Genomic DNA, 19,102 nt, shown 5'->3' on the forward strand with positions numbered 1-19,102 from the left:
ACCCTCGAAGCACCAATCTTCTGAGATTTGTCCCGTGCACCTGAATTCCAGAAACCATCCACCTTTGCGTGTGACTTTGTACTGAAGGCTGTGGGTCCGTCGAGCATAGAACACAAGCATGGGTAGGATCCATGGTTTTGAAATTCAGTGGAATACTGAAACCATAAAAGAAACGGAGGTTGGTCCAAGTGGTAAGTAGCTTGGTTCGTTTAAGCAATGTTCTGGTATCGAATCCTTGTGGATGCAAAAAATTTCCGCTAAGAAACTCACCCACCATAGCCAGGTGTGCGATGTGGGTGGAACACCGGTTTATAAACCGGGGTTGACAACAAAAAAAAAAAGTGTATTTGAATGGATGTGTTTCTAACACAACAGTAATAGTTTTCTATTTTCTATAGACAGTATAATCGAGGAAACGTCGTCTCTTCACAATTTATCAAGTCTATTTAATTTAAAATGAACATTTGGATGTCACTAATGGACACATGTCTTTCATCCAGAGGGAAATGGACCTGATAAAAACTATACCTAATTTGATGATGGAAACAAAAACTATACTTCCATGATTATGCAAAAAATAAAAACTCTACTTGCATGTATTATACAGTTTAAACCCAATTTGTCTATAAGATAATAGATGAGGGAAATTTTAACTATGAAGAAATCATTAAAGCTTGGATGGAACTCCAAGAAAACTCTGTTTTTTAAACTAATTAGACTATAACTTTAGGAAGTTTGTTACCTGGAGATCAAAACAGAGATTCAAAATAGACCAAACTATGGAGCAAAATAAAAAAGGGGTGGGAATGAATCAGGATCATCCTAAAAACTATTTGATCGACAGATTTGGAAGTGCAAGAAGCTTTTGAAATCGGCCCCACCCAAAATCTCGATCCCGTTTTAGTGTAAAAGGGAATCTAGAACATGACTAGAGATTTTACAACCAAACGGGATAATCTCCGATTCATGAATCCAGAGATTTCAAATCTCTAGATTCATGTAACCAAACAGGCCCTTAAAAAGTCTACTGTTAACTAACCAAAAAGAAATCTATGGGTAGTATAGACATGGTTTTGATGTATGAAATTGAAATTTGGTGGGCATGTTGATCATATGATCCTTAATAGGATGATAATTTTTGTCTTAATGAGACATTGAAATAAGGTTGCAAGAGGTTGGCTTGCCCTCTTCAGACCTATTTAACTTTGAGTATCCTTTACTAAAGCTTAGCAAGATAGACGCATTGATTGATCAAGTTGTGAAGAAGAAAAAAGAGCAAAAGGGCAAAGTAGGGTTGGACTCTTTCGGATCAAGCTCAGCGTAGGACCTTAACATTAGTATGTCCTATCAGGCTCAAACTTACAACCTTAAATTCTCAAACTTTTTTTTTTTTTTTAATTATAATTTTTTTTTTTTTTTCAATAACTATCTGAGAAGCATGGAGATGGGGGGGTGGATGAATTCAGTTTTGGCCCTTACATAATGAGCTAATTTAAACAAGTCTGAACCGGCTGGTCTATTAAACCCAACCATTGATAGCCCGTGTGGTCCAAAAGAGGGTAAAATGGTCATTAGTCATTCCCCACACCATGCTGAAGAGGTGATAATTTCTCTAATTCCCCCAAAGCCCAACTCGTGTGTAGACTGTCGAAGGGTGCCCGAGCGAGATCGCAGCAGCAACGAAGCTTGAGGGTATGGTTATTTCTCTCCCAATTATCTCTGGGGCTTTTATCTTCAACCCCTGATCTCTCACTTGCTTTCTCTGTTGATTCTTTATTTTAGAATGTATAGAATTTAGATTTTTGACTGTTATCGCTAAGATACTCGGGTGATGGAAGGAGATCTGGTATATTTCGTACGTTGTTCCGTAAACCTCTATCTGAATTGATTAAGTATGAATGTTTCTCTATATCTCTTTCTCTCCCTCGCGCCCTGGCTTTTAAGTACTAGAATCTGTGCCTGCTTTTTCTTATACAATGCCTCTGTTGACTGAAGTTGACGTTGTTATGGATGCGGCTCTTTTCTTTTCTGGTTTCGCAATGATATGTACTCGGAAGGGTGTTGCTTTGTGCGAGTGGATAGAACATTGTTCTGGGGTACACGCCTCGAGAAATTTTACAATCCGATTTGTTTCTGATCTGTGAAATGGACAATTTTTATATTTTGATTTAGAATGATTTTAGTTTTTCCTTTCTGAGATCAGAGTCAGACTTTTTAACATTAGTAGGGTGAAAAAACTATGATTTTTGTGCAAACTGTTGGATGTTGTATAGAGATGGGTGCCTGATTGGTTACGTGCGGTTCTCAACTTTTTTGCAGGAACAGCACAATCAGGAGGATTTATAATACTACAATGTGAGTGCCAATATATGTCAAACACCGGGCTTTCTTATTTTATCTGATTTTTTTGGGATGTAAATGTTGTGTCATAAATTTTGTATGAAGTTTGCTTCTAAATTGAGAGTTATAACCTTCTGGATGCTTGATTTAGAGTTTCCTTTACCGTTTTGTGGAGTGAATTATGGTAAATGAATAGTTTATGTGATCTGTTTTTAATATTTTCGTTTGGTTTTGTTTATTTATTTTCCTCTCTGGAGGGGAGTGGGGTTATCGGTTACCAGTTATATGAAGGATCTTAAGTTTGCTATTTGCAAGGGTACTCACAGTGTGTAGATCCATGCAAATTAGATACTTATTGTTGAAACCATGGTTGCCCTAAGTTAACAAAGGGAACTGGCTACACGCCATTTCAACTGTTAGTTGTTGAGTAGATAACTTCAAGGGTTCAGGCAAATAGCGAATTCCACTTAACCATATGCTAATTGAAGAAGAAGCGCTCCTAACTAGGATTGTGTATTGTGCACAGTAGCTGATGCAAGTAACAGTGCTTGGCCATGATGTTCTAGAGAAGATTTACATCCCTTCTGATGTATTGGATGTGTTCGTCAGGGGGCTAAGTTGATATTAAATGAAAACTGACTGATGACCCATAGTTTCAGTATGGCTGATTAAACCAAGGGCAGCATTCTTCTTCTTTCTTTTTTTTTTTTTTTTTTTTTTTTTTTTTGGGGGGGGGGGGTGTGGTTGGATAAACAAGAAGATTGTGTTACTAGTAGACCATATTTACAGTGTGTTCGACACAGGACACCCAGCAACCTGGGAAGGTTTAACATCACCCAATACAACAGTTTTTTAGACCATAATGCAGCGGTTGCTTAGTACAAGCAGTAATATTTACATTAACCAAAAGCGGGGTCAACATCAAAGGCCAGATTTGTCCCCTCGGCAAAGGGAGCAAGCGAGGCAACTCCTTGCTGTTAGTTCAGATAGTCTGCTGATCCACACCCTTCACAAACTCCTGTTGCAAAGCAAGCATTAGCCCATCTAACACTGCTTCAAGGAGGGTGTCAAAGCCCAAGTCCTCAACCTGCTGCATATAGAGACATCCTGAATGGATCAAAAAATAGCCCCACCTCCACCCCTTCAGTTGAGTGGAGTGAAAACATGCAACAGCCATAGTAGTTGTTTGAATATAAGACCAATTCTGTAACTTATTCTCAGCAATCATATCCTCAGGGGAAGGGCCATTAATAATATCCCCAAAGCTAGGTGATTCATTCATTAGTTTCTTGAATCAAGCTCTAATTCTGTTTAATGAGTTTGGACTTGATGCTTGGTCTTCGGTTAGCACACAAATGGTAGAGAATGCGACCGAGAAGATAAGAAATCTTTGAAGAAAGTCTGGTTCAATGACCAATCTTGGAAAAATTCTTCAGGTAAGAATACCAAGTAGTGATTGAATGACATAATTATCATGATTGTACTAAAAAAAGAGCAATGATTGTCCCTCCAAACTGCAACAGGTTCCCTTTTCTCCTCTTTCCACAAGTGATTTGTATTCTAGATTTTGGTAATTTTTTAGCCTATATGGTTAATCCCAATCTCTCCAGCAACTTTCCCTGTGGAATGGACTGTTAGAGATATGTATTCTGAGGGTAGAATGGTAGAGAGTACAGGAATACGCACTTATATGAATGTGTAATGTTCTGTTAGCATAAGGGCAGTCATGCAGTTTCTCACCACTATTTTAATTTAATGACAAGTAAAATAGGGAGTTTGAATCGGTCACTGCAATTTTTCTTCCTACCTTCCTACTTTTTCTCTTCTCATCTTTACTTCCATTATTTCAATTATCTAACTTGGTACTGGAGATCCTTGGTTTGAGAGCAACCTTGGCAATGATAGAGTATTCCAGAGCAAGGAATACTATTTGAATATCACAGTGATGAACCATAATACATTTAATAGATGTAGCTGCAGATGAAGTTTGGGGCAGTTAACACTAAATAAATGGAAATCTCAGGCTGGACAGTACTACTACCAGGTCTGGAAACCCTTAATTATTTCTCCTCCTGCTGAAACTTGTTGGAGCCTGATCCTGGTTCTTTGGAGTCGCCTGGGGTCCTTTTCAAGCCTATTTAGTAGGTTCAGATAGTAATACCCAGCCCTTATTCTCTGCAAAATTGAATTTACTGCTCTGTTTTATTGTCAGCTGTGGACCGTGAAATGGTATTCTTTCTGTAAGTGCTGCTTTTGAGTTAGTCTTCAGTTCTTTGCAAGTTGAAATACAAGGGATTCCCACTTTGAAATACTAGTTGATTGGATATTTTTCAAGTTTTAACTAAGATATTTGGGGTTCTCTCGTTGCTTAGTTGTTGTTGTTGTTGTTGTCTTTTTTTCTTTTTCTGTTTCCCCCCCCTTCCTTCTTTGGGTGTGAGTTTGCTGAAATCACTATTTGTTGGGAGAAACTTGTGGGCAGTTGGCAGGGCTGAAGAAGGCTATTAATGCTGCAAAGAAACATAATCTCAGGACCGCAATAAGTTAAACAGTTGCCTTAATTGGAGCATGCAGAAGTATGCTTAATTAACAAGGCCGTGATGCTGGAAACTTTTTCCACAAATCATTCAACTGATTGCTATACTGCATTCCTTTAAATTAGTCAACACTTGTACCCTCCATTACATGGCTGACCATATAGTTTACAATAATCAGTGCATTTTCTTTTGAATGGTAGCCAAATGGTTCATGAAAATTCACTAATAAAATAAGGTCCATCAAACTAGTCGTGTCTCCTGTCTCTAGTCTTCATCTTGACCGTCAACCACTCCTATAGTCCCTCCTCTTTGCTTCACAACCCCCCTCCCTGGGGGTCTGTTGACTGTTAGGTATCATATGGCTGTGTGGATTTTGGTTTACTTTGTCTCCTGTGTACGCTTAGGTAGTGCATATTTTGTGATATGGTGTGTCAATGTGGGGTTTGTTTTTCCACAATATTTTATTCTATCAATAGTTGTTATTTTGCCATCAAATCCAGTAAAATATCACCAAGAGCTCATACTGTTTGTCTTTGTTGTTTCCAACCTGATATTTGTTTTTGGGTCTTCCCTCCGTGCATGCCCAGGGGTGGGCGTTTGTGTGGAGTTTGTAAATGGACAACTGTTTAGTAGTGGCTCATATTCATTTCTTCCTGTCGTGATCTAATTTAAATGCAAATACAAATAGATGGACTTCAATATTAGGTTTCCTTTTGCTTTTAGTGTCCTTTGTAATGTTTTCTCTCTTCTTGTTTCTTCTCTCTGCTATTGAGGTATGATGAATACTCATTTTAGAATTTTGAGCAGCTTTTTTAACTAATATATGGTTCTTGTATGTTTGTTGCAGATGATTGATGACCAAGACCTTGGATTTTTTGCCAATTTTCTTGGCGTTTTTATATTTGTTCTAGTAATTGCTTACCATTACGTGATGGCTGATCCAAAATATGAGGGGAACTGAGAACTGAGCTCATGTTTCCATAGAGATTTTCACTATTAAGTTCACCTTGGGTGGCATATTGTAATGTCAAGTTTTGTGACTGAACCATATAGCAAATTAGACACAATTTGAAATAGTTAAGTTCCTTAAACTCTTGCATCCTGATTATTAATGCTGTGGTTGGGTGAATGTTTAGATTGATGATGAAACTAGGAGTGGACGAGCCTCGGTGTAAACTGTTTCTTGCAGGTGTAAAATTTGGAATTGGTAACAGCCCTTTCCTGTGATGCGGGGGGTAATGCTGTTATACCTTCCCTTCCCAAACATATTTACATGGCTTTGGTACAGTCTGCATGGTTGACAGGATCACCTGCATAATCTAACCATCTTGATGGTTATCTTCATTCTCCTTTTGTTATTAGTTATTACCTTTCTCCATGACTGAACTTTAGAGGACAATGATGATACATGTTTTCCTTCGCCAGCATTTCAAGATTTGATTATCTTCTATTTCTCCTTTTGCTCCTTATTGTACATGATCAAGAACCCAGATCCTCGTTCATGATATTACACATTAAAGTTGATCTTGTACCATCGATGGGGATGAAAGAAAGATTAAAGATCTTTACTGGTTTAGCCCAAGTGGGCGTTCTCTCTTTCTTTTTTTTTTTCTTTTTTTTGGGGGGTAAATCTCAAAACCTTTCCTTTACCGATGGAAAACCAGATCTAGTCTCATTCGATATAGAAGTTGTCTCGTTTTGCTTCTTAATGGTTCCAGCATTCAAATTCTTAAGCAATCAAATAATTTAGGCTCTTTTGGCAATAGTTTGTGTTTATGTTTATGACTTTTTTTATGATTAATCAATTATGAGCAAAATTTTATTTGGTTACTACTAAACATAATATATTATATAATAAAAAATAGATTTTGTATATCATGTATTATCAGTTTGGTTTTCCGTTTACTTGTGAAAGAGATGTTTGCTTTAGTTTTTATTTTGGCTTGCTTTTATTGGTTTGGGCCGTTTTTAATATTCTTAAAATATGTTAAAGTGGAAGTCAAAGTAATGGGAAAGTTCAGAGGGAAAAACAGGGTTTTGTTCTAATTTTCTGTAATTTTATCTTTTTATTCTTATTTAAATAGTAATTATGCACATGTTCATTAATAATAGGTACTCATATAAACAAAAATTAACAATTTATGGTGATACTTTATAAATTATTGTAGGGCCTCTTTGGTTAGACGAGTCAAAAGATTTCAAATATCTAGAGTTTTCAAATCTATGGAGTCATAATTTATAAAATTTACGAATTTGTGGAATGAAATATGTGGATTCGCCAATGCAGGATTGGTAGAGTGGTAGAGATCCATACTTCTCAGCGGAGAGGTCATGGGTTCGATCTTTGCAGAGAGAGTCTCCCCCCGAGGATGTAAACAAAGTGCGCGCAAGCTGGCCCGGATGAACCTTAGTTTCCAAAAAAAAAAAATGTGGATTCCTCCTGAAAAATTATTTGGTAAACATGATTTTTGTGAATGCGCAACGCTTTTATAATATGGGGTGAAATCTTTGGTTTTCACTTTATTTCCATAAATCTACAGACTTACATTTTAATGTAAAAATATGAATCTCTAGATTTCATAAATCCATGAATTTTCACAACCAAACGGGGCAATCACACGAATTGGCCCTTGTTTTTTCCAAAAGAGTTTCAATCCTGGGCTGCAATTTTCACATTATCTAATTTGATTATGAATTTAGAGATTTAAAATCTCTGGATTTATGTAACCAAACAACCTTTAATATTTTTATAAATTTTTATATTTAAATTGATTTATTTTAATAAAAAATAAGAAACCAAATGCATCTATTTATATTTATAGCTCTATTAATCACAAATTTGAAGTATACCAAGGAAAGCCTTAAATTTGCCATGTCATTAATCAGACATCAATTCTTAAGGCAAGTTTACCAAAAATAATTTAAAGCAAAATAATCATTTCACCAAACCAGTATAGTTGATAGCAATTGGCTTTTTCCCCCTCTATGATACAAAATGACTATTATTAGTCATTAAGGCCCTTATTTATGATGATTTCCTATCCAATTTCAAAGGATGATTTTTATTTCTAAAATTGATTAGTTTGACTTTCACAACTTATTTTTAGATATCATATATTGATTTATCTTTTTCTTTTTCAAGCACATAATTAAAGTGTTGGGTAGAGTAATTTCGTGTTAAATACATTCTTCTCTTAATGGTTGCATCGTGCCACCACCTTTATCCAGCCCTCTCCCAAGAAATTGGGATGCAATTTGTTGACTTTAGCGTATCTTAGTATTCTACAAGAACTTGTTGTAATTGTAATTTGAACACGTCTTGGGTTTGGGTTCGTTGTTTGTACCAAGATTAGAGTTCTAATTATATGGGGACTAGAGCATTGGATTTCCTATAAATATTAGGATATCTAAAAGTCAAGCAAAAAAACAATACTTTGTAGGGTGAAGAATGATGTGGAAAAGCATTCGGAAAATAGTGGAATTTTTTCTTCTCTTGGGTTGACGTAGGCAGATTTTTTTAAAAAACATGATAAATTCTTTGCTATTGCAAGTGTATTTTGCTTGTATTCATCTTCATGGTTGTGCATCCATTCGCAAGACAATTGTGGTCCTAATGGCTTGAACCCCTCTTGGCCTACCCTGTCTTGAGTTAATAGGGTGTGTCGGATTTTTCCAACATAATTGTGGTCCTAAGAATTTGTGAAATCTTTTTTTTTCTTGGGTGGGATGTAAGCAAATTTTGCTGAACCATGATAAATTTTTGTTGCAAAAACATTTTGCTTATATTCTTCTTTGTGATTGTGCATATGTTTCTAACTAATGGTCGTAATGACTTAACTACATCTTGGCCTACCCTGCCTTGAATTAATTGGGTGTGTGCTGAATTTTCTACCCTAACTGCAATTGGGGTAAAAAGGCACCCTACGTTAGGGTTGAGACCATCCTGAAACCTGCCCAATCTTATTAATAAATATGTTTCAATTTTATTTGGTAAATATTATATAATTATTATATAAGAATAAGTTCACAAAATATCTTTCGTTTTCTTTTCTTTTTTCTTTTCTTTTTTTTTTCTTTTTCCTTCTTCTTTGTCGAGAAGGTATCTTTTACCATCAATTTGTTTTTTTCTGATCAGGGCTGCAAAGATGTCATGTTAACTAACATGTCACCACTCACCATTAATTTTATCTTTTACCATCAATTTGTTTTGTATCATGTATTTATAACATTAGGGCTTACATGATAGGGCTCACATGACAGACTCATGTGACATTATTAACATCGGTAACGACCAACCCCTCGTCAATGCAGGGTTGGTAGAGTGGTAAGATCCATACTTCTCAGTGGTGAGGTCATGGGTCGACTCTTGCAGATGACAAGTATCCCCTTGAGGATGTAATCAAGGTGCCCGCAAGCTGGCCTGGATGAACCTCAGATACCAAAAAAAAAAAAACCGACCAACCCCTCTTCGTAAAGAAAACATAGGTAAAGTACAAAATCTCAATAACATATGTAATAGTCTCACCCCTTAATATAAAATTATTTATTTGTTCTAAATTAGTATTGATTGAAATAACTAGACAGAGCAAAAGCGTGCGGAAAACAACTCCTAGCAAGAGGACAGTCTTTTGAACATTCGCCGAAGTATGTTTCACACTCACTTCAGCCTTCTTTGGTGGCAATGCTTTCTTCGTCGGTCTCTCTATACCCACAATACTAACCAATGCTTTGTATTGCGGAATGCTTTGCTAAAAACTATATACGGTAGGCTTAAGTTTCCGGGCAAGGGCAAAGTGCTATTTCTTATTTATTCTATAATCTAATTTTTCTCCATTTTAATTTAAAGAAATTTTCTTTTTTTATTCGATTTTCTATCCTATTTTACTTTGACTCTTTTTTTTTTTTTTGTCAAAATTTTACTTTGGATCTTAAAATAGGTTAGAAAATTATCAATTCCAAATAATAATAAATAAAAAAAATCAGTAATTTCAAAAGTTACAGGGTTTATTAAGCTAAACTACAAAGGACGTCATTAATTATCCCAATCAAAATCATAATTAATCAACCCTAATTAACCGTTTGGATTTCTATCCATTTTTGGTGGGTTTTAGGGTTTCAAGCAAATTCAAAAACAAAAGGAAGGTAACTCACTTCTGGTGATCAAATTCAAAATAATCTTACGGCTAGCAGACGGCGTTATGAAATTGAGGATCTTTCTAAATTCTCCTTAACTATTTCAAAATTAGAAACTCAATTTTCAAGTATACGTCAGAAGTCCCCAAAAAGGAGAGTTTGTTAGCGAATCTCGGCTGAAGTGGTGTACGGGTGGAAGCAACGGACGGTCCAGATTGACATACTCATAACCACGTTAGCTTGCTCTTCAAACTTCCACACTTCCCACAGTCCAACTCGAACTCAACTTCCACTCTTCGCTTCAACTCAAATTTCCACTCCCGGTGCTTCAATTTCCAGAAGGATTCAATCGCTGCTGCAAACAGATCAAACATGACTCGATTACCATACGACGGAGATCTTCATGTTGAACCCGCGTGCTGTCCTGAGGCTTTAGTGACATGGTACCAGTTTGGATCCAAGAGATCATCGACAATCAAGAACAAAGGAGACTTATCTATGCGTGCCAAGAAGCATCTGGCTTATCTTGGTTGGGATTTCAAGTACATTCGAAAGAGATCCGCTGGTCGTGAATTGCGCTATATTGCACCAGGAGGTAAGATCTTCAACACTCTTAAGTTAGCCTGTGAATATTGCATAGAGAAGAAAGGATATTCCATAGAGAAAGAAGAATCTAGCGTGGAAAAGGAAGAATCCAGCATGGAAAAGGAAGAATCTAGCACGGAGGAGGAAGAATCCAGAATGGAAAAGGAAGAATCAAGCACGGAGGAGGAAAATTCCAGAATGGAAAAGGAAGAGTCAAGCACGGAGGAGGAAGAATCCGATGGAATTTCTATAGACGTACCCCCATTAGAATGCATAGTCCCTGAAGAACCAGCAAAACCGATTTCCATTGAAACTAAGCGTGCTCCTGGTCGACCGAGAAAGTACCCACCTGATAATGCTCAGCAGAAAAAGAAGTTGACAATGGCAGCTTCTGTCGAAGCAGTTTCTAACATTAAAAAGCGCGGTCGACCACGAAAGGATGATCAGAAACAGAACAAGAGAAGGAAGAAGTTTTTTTTAGCGTCTACTCAGAATGAAACAATTTTCGCTAAACAACAGAAGAATGTGAGCAAAGAAGAGGAAACAAATCCCAGTGGAATCACCAGTATTTCTCAATTAATAGAGTGGAAGGTCGTACCTCAGAATGCAGAGGTGCATTACATGGATGCTGATGCTCCATTAAAAAGAGGGAATATAACCCGTGATGGCAATGTTTTGTGCAGTTGTTGTGACCAGAAATTTGATCTCAAGGACTTTGAGGTTCATGCCGGTGGGACTTTCAGTAAACCTGCTCTTTGTATCTTTTTGGAAGACAAATCATCACTGCTCAAGTTGAAGAACGACAAGATTGATGGTTTATGCTCCATCTGTCATGAAGGAGGTGAAATGATAATCTGCGATCGATGCCCTTCTACTTTCCATCAGAGCTGTCTTGGTTTGGAAAAGCTTCCTCATGGAAATTGGTTCTGTCCATGCTGTACGTGTAGCATATGTGGCAAAAGTCACTTTAATCAAAAGGGAGAATTCGCAGAGAATTCTAGTTTAGTTTGTTATCAGTGCAAGCATGAATTCCATGTAGGGTGCTTGAGGAGAGAGGGATTCAAGCAGTTCAATGCTGGTCCTGAAGACAATTGGTTCTGCAGCAGCAACTGTAAGAAGATATTTGGGGGTCTTCAAAGAATGTTAGGGAAAGCAATTCCTATAGAAAATTCTGATGTTAATAACTTATCTTGGACAATTTTGAAGTACAATAGCCATGATATGAATTCTATGAATTCTAAGAATTCTGAGACTATGATGGAGTTTCACGCAAAACTAAATGTTGCGCTTTCAATAATGCATGGAAACTTTGAGCCGATTTATGAGACTTTTACAAATAGCGATCTCATCGAAGATGTTATTTTCAGCAGGGTATCAAAGCTAAACCGGCTGAACTTTCAAGGATTTTATACAATTCTATTGGAAAAAGAAGATGATGTGATTTGTGTGGCTACTCTTAGAGTTCATGGAGAAAAGGTTGCAGAAGTGCCTCTAATTGCTACTAGCCCAAACTATCTTCGACAAGGTATGTGCCGTAGATTAATGGATGAAATTGAAAAAATGCTTGTTGAGTTTGGAGTGAAAAGACTGATATTGCCTGCTGCTGGGCAAGCATTAAGCATGTGGATTGATCACTTGGGATTCTCTGAGATGACACATTTGGAGAGAATGAAATTTTTGAGTTATACTTTTCTACATTTCCCTAAGGCTACTATGTGTCAAAAAACCTTAACAAAAAATCAGTGTCACAAGAGCAGTAGTTTTGTTAGGTACACTACAGAGGAAGAAGATGAGGAAGAAGATGAGGAAGAATGGAGAGGAGGAGAACAGATTCATTAAGGGAGGAAGATCAGATTCTCTTACCAAAACCATCCTGTGCAATCTTAGGCACACAGACAAAATCAAAGAGAGAAAGTGGATTCCACAAACAAGACATAAAGGAAGGCAATGTGTTGCAGCAATTTAAGCAGTGATTCTTTCTATTCTTCATGAGCTTTTCCATGTGATTTTTGGTTAAATGTAGCTACAATGTTCTTTATTGATCTGTCTGTTCAGAAATAATTTACAATTGTATCTATCTATATGTAATTATGTATGCTCTTGCACTTTCAATTATAATTTTTCCCCTTAATCCAGTCATTTGGTTTCACCCCAAAAAAAAATTCAGTCATTTGATTGATTTGTGTACTTCATGCTATGTCAATCTTAATAGTTACTGTTGGGATGGATTGGTGTGGTTCTAAAACATATTTCCTGTCCTATCCTTTCTCAATACAATTTCCTATAGATCCAGTCTCTGCCAATTCCCAACTGTTGATGCCATCTGATCAATTTTATAATACAGTCCAAGAAACCATACTTGTATGCTCAAAGAGAACCTTACCAACTTCCCACTACACTGGGTTTGCTGCCATATCCTAGAGCATTCCATAGGCAGCCTTCCCTCTGAAATAGTGTGTAACCCATTCCAAAAATACAGTATCAGTAAAAAGCAAATATTCAAGACATGCGAACAAATTTAACAGACCGCAAAGAACCCTCTCAATTTAAAACAGGCAGATCAAAGCACCAACTCAATGTAAATCTTAAGATACAAGATTATTCTGGGGGAGCCAAACAGATAAAGCTTCACAAAGTATGTATATACTGCATACTGATTAGTACCTTAGATATATAATATAAGAACCTGTTCACATTCTAATATTTTGGAACCTCCTAATAGGCTGACCATACCAAGATACCTTTATGGAATATTTTGAAATGGGAAAAAGAAAACGATCAATGAGCTTTTGAAGAATTTTCAAATCAGAACCAATTTCCCAATCTTGTGCATGGACTAAGGGAAGAAGCTGAAGTTAAAAAACCAGGTCAGGTTGATATTGTAGACAGGCTGAAATCAGTATTTCACCACTGTAATAAAATACAAAAATCGAATACCCCAAAATCCTGTAAAGTCCACTTGATTGACTAGTCAAGGAAATGAGATAAAAATAAATAAATAAAATTGACAAAATTGCAGATATTCTACATTCTTTTCTTAAGAAGAGAATATTTCTAAGTAATTCTTCAACCCAGATGAACTGCCGGAGAACATGGTTATGTGCGCTAACCATTGGGTTGTGATGCCCAAAGGACCAGAAGGACTTTGAAAACCATTAGTTGGTCAACAGATTGCCAAGTCAAAAAGTCGGATCCCAGACCAATCAACTGGACTAGTGGTTATAGATGTTAAATATATCACAAATAAGTAAAGAATTTTTGGAAGTTCACAATGAGAGATGGAGGCTGACAATTTAATCACAGGGGATTTCAAACATGAAGTTCTGAGTACTGATGCCTTCAGCAGTAGGGCAAGCCCTCGGGTTGGGAAGCCACAGGAGAAATTAGAAACAAGGAAGAGGGGGAGAGAAAACATAACCCCCTCTTCCAACCAGAGAAAACAACAAAAGGAAGATGAAATCAGATGTAAGGAGTAAGGATAATACAAAAAGAATGAAAATCACAATATCTTTTTATCTTTTCCACAAGAATCGAATAATAAAAACTTGCTTGAAGAAAGATAACTGATTCTCTCAGTAATTAGGGGTTTAACAAAAATAAAATTCAACAAATAGGCAAGGTGTCACTGTTAAAAATAAAGACTAGTGAAAATCAATGAGAAGCTCATTTTGTGGTCTTTACCTTACATAGTTGAAGTACAATCTTCATCTAGATAAATAAGCATAAATTATTGGAGTAGTCCTCACATATTCTGGATGACCATATCAATTCAGCACTATGGTCCCCAAAACAAATTAAGTATTTGGATGTTCATTATTATGTTTTCTTTTTCTTTTTTTTCTTTTTGGATGGGTGGGAGGCAGAGGGGTTGTCATAGTCACTTTAATACATTCAGCCCTCCAAATTACCTGGCCAAGTTCTGTGAGAGAGATCCAGCCGGTTCTCTTACCAGGTTCAAGTATATTGGATGATTTTCAGGTTGACCCCCATGTTGCTAGAACAATTGTTATAAAAGGCTTCAGAATACAACAAAATTTAGTTGCACGCTATTTAAATCATCAAATCTTTTTATGTAAAACTAGAGTTTGTCTAGACTTGAAAAAGATTTCTAACTGAAAGAACCTCTTGTTCTTTGCACCAGAATCTAGAAAGTTGGAACGACTCCAGAGTTGAGAAACATGCCTTAGACAACATTAATTGCTTTACAAAGGCTAAAGTACAATTACGAGGAAAGCTTAAGTATCAGTAAAATACAATATCCACCAAAAGGCAGAATTACTCTTATCGATAGCTAAATAAATTACAAGCACCAGAAAAGTGATTCTCTTTCACGAAGTCTGGAAGAACATAATTTCAGGTTCAAATTATTAGCAATATATTCGGTCTAAGGGATGAAAATATCATCTCATCTAGAAATGAAAAGATTTCGGGGAAAAAACATTTAGATCAACAACCTCTCACCAAATTGGTAGATGATCTGTTTAAATATATCAAGCAGTAAGTAACAGAGAAAAATGGTCTCCCTGACAATCCTTTTTTGTTTATTAAACTCTATTAAGTGAAAACAAAGAAAAAGGTTTGGCAACCCCTTTGTTTACAGCATTTATGGCTTCGCATATCCAAACATGGATTTTGCAGTTTTTCTAAATTCTTGTCTCCCAGCCTTTCTTCTTCTCACCCCTTCCATGTTTCTCTCTCTTCCACAGAGTAAAGAAGATGGAAGAGGTTGTATTGCCCTTTGGAGGCAGTAGACCAGTAGTAATAGCTTGACCTTTGTTAGAAAGGATGTACCAGTTTTCACACTGTAATACTCTTGACATATTTTTTTGGGGTCAATGTAGTGTTCGAATATAGGTTGACCATATGTTGTCCCTTTGTTTTTTCTTTTGCTTTTGGCTGGGCTTTGCTTCCCCCCACTTTTTTCCTCTCCTTTGCTATTGAAGTATTATGTATCCAGAAAAAAGTAATTTGAGTAAGAAAAACGGGATTATGAGATTTTGTTCCTCAAGTTTAATGTTTATATTTCCTTTCTACAAGAAGAAAACTTTCACCAAATTTGGATCAGTAGTGGTATAGTTGACTTTCAAGATACCAATATTCGCAATCTAATCCTTATTACATGAACTTCGATATGAAAAAGTGACAAAAACATGAACTGTTTTGGGTGAGACACTTGTCTCCACCTGACTTTTACAGCATGTGGGTTAATCCCCTCACAAATAAGATTGTTCTTGTGCGAGTCATTGTTTTTAAAGTCTAAGTCATCTAAAAGAAACTCAGAAGTCCCCCCATAATGAACAAAAGATGGCCTCCGTTAACAGTAAATAGAAAAAACAAGCATAGTAGAACATAATCTTAAAAATATTTAGCTTAAAAACCACTTTTGTCCATTTACTACCAATTAATAGATCTCTAACAATGATTAGGCAGATGATGCTCACTACTGGGCACTGAAGCCTGAATGTATGCCAGAGTGGCAACATCCCATGAACAAAACCCAGCCACAGAAAACAGTAAAGATATTAGATGTGTAATAATGGAATTTCAGTGCACCTGTAGTCTGGGTCAAAAACAAAACCAGTTGCCAAAGCAAATTCGCCAACAAATTTGAGCTCCTTAGCAACGTTCAAGACATAGCCCAGACATGTGGCCTGTAGAAGTAGAAGTAAACATATAGCATCACGTTATACACCACAAGAACAAAAGCTGTGAGATGGTGGAAGCATCGAGCAGGCCTAGTGCCAAGAGGTTTCCTCTTCCTAGGGAGACTTAGGATTGTGCCCCTAGGATTCTTCAATTATAACAGTGTATGATCATCCAGAACCCATTCTCTTAATTATGGGAGACAAAAACACATTAAAATTTAAAAGTGGAGAGTGGGGAAAGGAAGAATGAAATTAATGCACTGAGATATGTTACACTACAAGAAAATGTCACACGGGATTTTTCTGAAAATCTATACTGATCCCCTTTCCTCCATTATAATGTGATCTAAAGGTTCAAAAACCTTAACTTTTGGGTCACTTTGGACCCAGCAACTCAAACTGATTATATAGAGAAAATGACGCCTTCATATTATCTTGAACCCAAAAAATGAAGGGAAAACAGATCCTGGGGACAAAATAATATAATTTCTAACCTTAGGTCCTACAGAAGCACCCAACTGCAAACCTGAAAGATCATCTAATCCAATAACAGGGATAACTTCAGCCAAGCTCCATGCAATAATACTGAAACCAGACTCTAGTTTTCATCTATAGCTAAAAGCAATGGGAAACATTGGAGCGGAGCACCTGTGGCTCGAAGTTTCCTACAAAGGAAACTTACTCCTAGAATTCAAGAGAGAAAAGAGCACTTGACAGGATGGGTGCAACCAAATAGGGCTGCAAGTGACACCTAGGAAAAAGAACAGGGGAAGTAAATAAGTAGAGCAGGAAAAATAATGGAGAAGTGAAAGTGGAGTCATATCAGGAAATAAGAAAAATGATGATGCAAGGAAAAACATTAGTTGTAGGATGAAGAGCACTGCTTACCAGCAGGCAGTTACACAGCTTCACAACTTCACCACCATGAAGAACCCAGAGTAAATCAAAATAATGAATACTAATCCAGTATCTAAGAGACCTTCTGTTCAGGAGATAAAAGGATGGTCTACCGAAAGCCATACTGCATATGTTGCAAGCCAGTTAGGTAGAATCAACCGTTGAGTAAATCCCCTTGGACATCTATTCCAGAAGTTAAACTAAATAATTAATACAGATGACCTATCTGAATCCATAGGGTTGTCAGTGAAACCATATATATTTGGATAATCCAAGCACGTACCTTCAGCCAGACTTCTGATTCTTTGGCAAATTAGGAAGATCACTTATGTGGATAGCAGTTGGAAGCTGGAGGATAAAGAGTCAAATCATAAACAACACTTGGCATGAAAGTAAAAGTTCAAAGAATATGTAGTCAACGAAATGCAATTCCAAAATGCATTTTCTGAAACAGTTCAAGATATAGATTTAAAGATGTTTACACGGTTGAGATATAAATGCTTGCAAATGGATAATCTCATGCAGATTTTAGAATTGTGCTTGAGGATAACTCAGTAATCTCAAATTCCATTACGGTTCAATGAAAATCACACTAGTATTTCTTATTGGGGGGAGGGAGGAAATAGAACTCATTTTCCTCCACCTATTGTAAGGTAAATCCAACAGTCCCATACCAAAACCAACCGAACAATTAAATAATTTGCCACTGATTCCTATTGTAATAAAAAAAATCTCTGAACCATTATCCTTTATTTCCTACCTGTGCAGATCTTTTCAAGTAGCATAGATCCCTCCCACTGTCTGTCCATGTTTTCAACAATTCAGACCCTAATAGCATTACATTTCTGATAAGTCGACAACCATTCCCCTTTCCCTACCATTAACCAGAATCATAATTAGCATGATAACATCAAGCACACAATATGTGATTCAGTAAGTTCATGAATGAGAAAGAATCCAATCAAAATCAATCTGCGAATTCTTCATTGTCTGATAGGATGACAGAAGCTTACATGTCCCAAGGGAGATGACATGAGATCTGGGTCGAAATGGGACTCCATGAGGGTGAGCCGTAAGCTCTCTTCGCTAGAAGCCCGAAGTTTGAGTCGGAACCTTGGCCTTCCATAAAAAGCAGATGAGTTTCGTCTGCAGGACTTCTTTGCATTTGGCTAACAGATCTGGGTAGAGTGTTGTCCGAAGGAGGGATAGAGCTTCAGTGCGTGCGCAGCACTGAGCTGCGTAGAGGTCAAAATCTTGGCCACTCGTTCCGTACTGGTCGAAATCTCGAGCACTCGTTCCATATGTTATTTTTTTTACTTTTTCAACCATACATATCCGTAACCCAAAAAAAGAAAAAACATGCAAAATGAATGGGCGAAATTGCGACCTCGACCACTCGGTTCAATCATGGCAATTTGCAGCTCAGTGTTGTGCATTAAATACGTAGCACTGAAGTTAAACCCCTGAATGAGATTCACAAGGTAGGCTTAGATTATGCCTTCTATATTGACATTCTCTCTCATCTTGAAATCCATTAGAGTAATCAGATCTTCATCTTAGTCATCCACCTCCATAGGTTAGACTTCCGAACACCCGGACTCAACTCCTATGGTCTAGAGTTATCGCTTACTTGCAATCCGAATCCGTAGTCCTAAAACCAATGAATTAAAAGGTCAGAAATCGGGAGATTTCATACATCTTGTGTTCTCACCTACTGAGATTGACGAAGGGTTCTTTTTACCACCTCATTTTCCCTTGCAAAATGAAGTCCGTCAAACTGATTCCTAGTCATGGAACCAATTTTGCAGCCAGACGTTGCAATGCCACTTGCTAGGCTTAGTCACCAACCTCGAAGGCCTTTCTCCCCAGCCGACAATTTTCGAAACTTTATAAAGCCACTCTTCAACCGCTCCTTCGTTTCCTCAGCTGAACCCGTAGACCGTACACTCTAACCCATTCAAAGCCTAA

The 19,102-nt window shown here is 37.0% G+C and overlaps 2 protein-coding genes across 6 annotated transcripts; one reads left to right on the plus strand and one right to left on the minus strand.

Moving 5' to 3' along the window:
- The first annotated feature begins 1,602 nt into the window (after positions 1–1,602).
- Positions 1,603–6,608, plus strand: LOC149013386 (dolichyl-diphosphooligosaccharide--protein glycosyltransferase subunit 4A). The gene is made up of 3 exons (XM_089159827.1): positions 1,603–1,692; positions 2,320–2,355; positions 5,722–6,608. The coding sequence occupies exon 3, from the start codon at positions 5,722–5,724 to the stop codon at positions 5,833–5,835; it is 114 nt and encodes a 37-aa protein (XP_089015953.1). The 5' UTR covers positions 1,603–1,692; positions 2,320–2,355; the 3' UTR covers positions 5,836–6,608.
- A 2,798-nt stretch (positions 6,609–9,406) lies between these two features.
- LOC149013387 (D-cysteine desulfhydrase 1, mitochondrial-like) lies at positions 9,407–18,357 on the minus strand. Of its 5 annotated transcripts, XM_089158788.1 has the most exons (7): positions 18,148–18,357; positions 17,895–18,008; positions 17,418–17,482; positions 17,126–17,317; positions 16,146–16,243; positions 12,976–13,037; positions 9,407–11,701 (listed from the first exon to the last, which is right to left on the minus strand). In XM_089158788.1, the coding sequence occupies exons 4-6, from the start codon at positions 17,255–17,257 to the stop codon at positions 13,010–13,012; spliced, it is 258 nt and encodes an 85-aa protein (XP_089014914.1). In that variant the 5' UTR covers positions 17,258–17,317; positions 17,418–17,482; positions 17,895–18,008; positions 18,148–18,357; the 3' UTR covers positions 9,407–11,701; positions 12,976–13,009. The 5 variants fall into 5 exon arrangements, 2 of the variants coding, with proteins under 2 accessions (XP_089014914.1, XP_089014913.1); XM_089158787.1 differs by lacking the exon at positions 9,407–11,701 and having other exon boundaries at positions 11,710–13,037; XR_016173969.1 differs by lacking the exon at positions 9,407–11,701 and having other exon boundaries at positions 11,710–16,988.
- Between the last annotated feature and the right edge of the window lie 745 nt (positions 18,358–19,102).

The sequence above is a fragment of the Hakea prostrata genome, chromosome 6, assembly GCF_041222555.1.
Source record: "Hakea prostrata isolate BN-2017 chromosome 6, UWA_Hpros_2, whole genome shotgun sequence".
NCBI lineage: Eukaryota > Viridiplantae > Streptophyta > Magnoliopsida > Proteales > Proteaceae > Hakea > Hakea prostrata.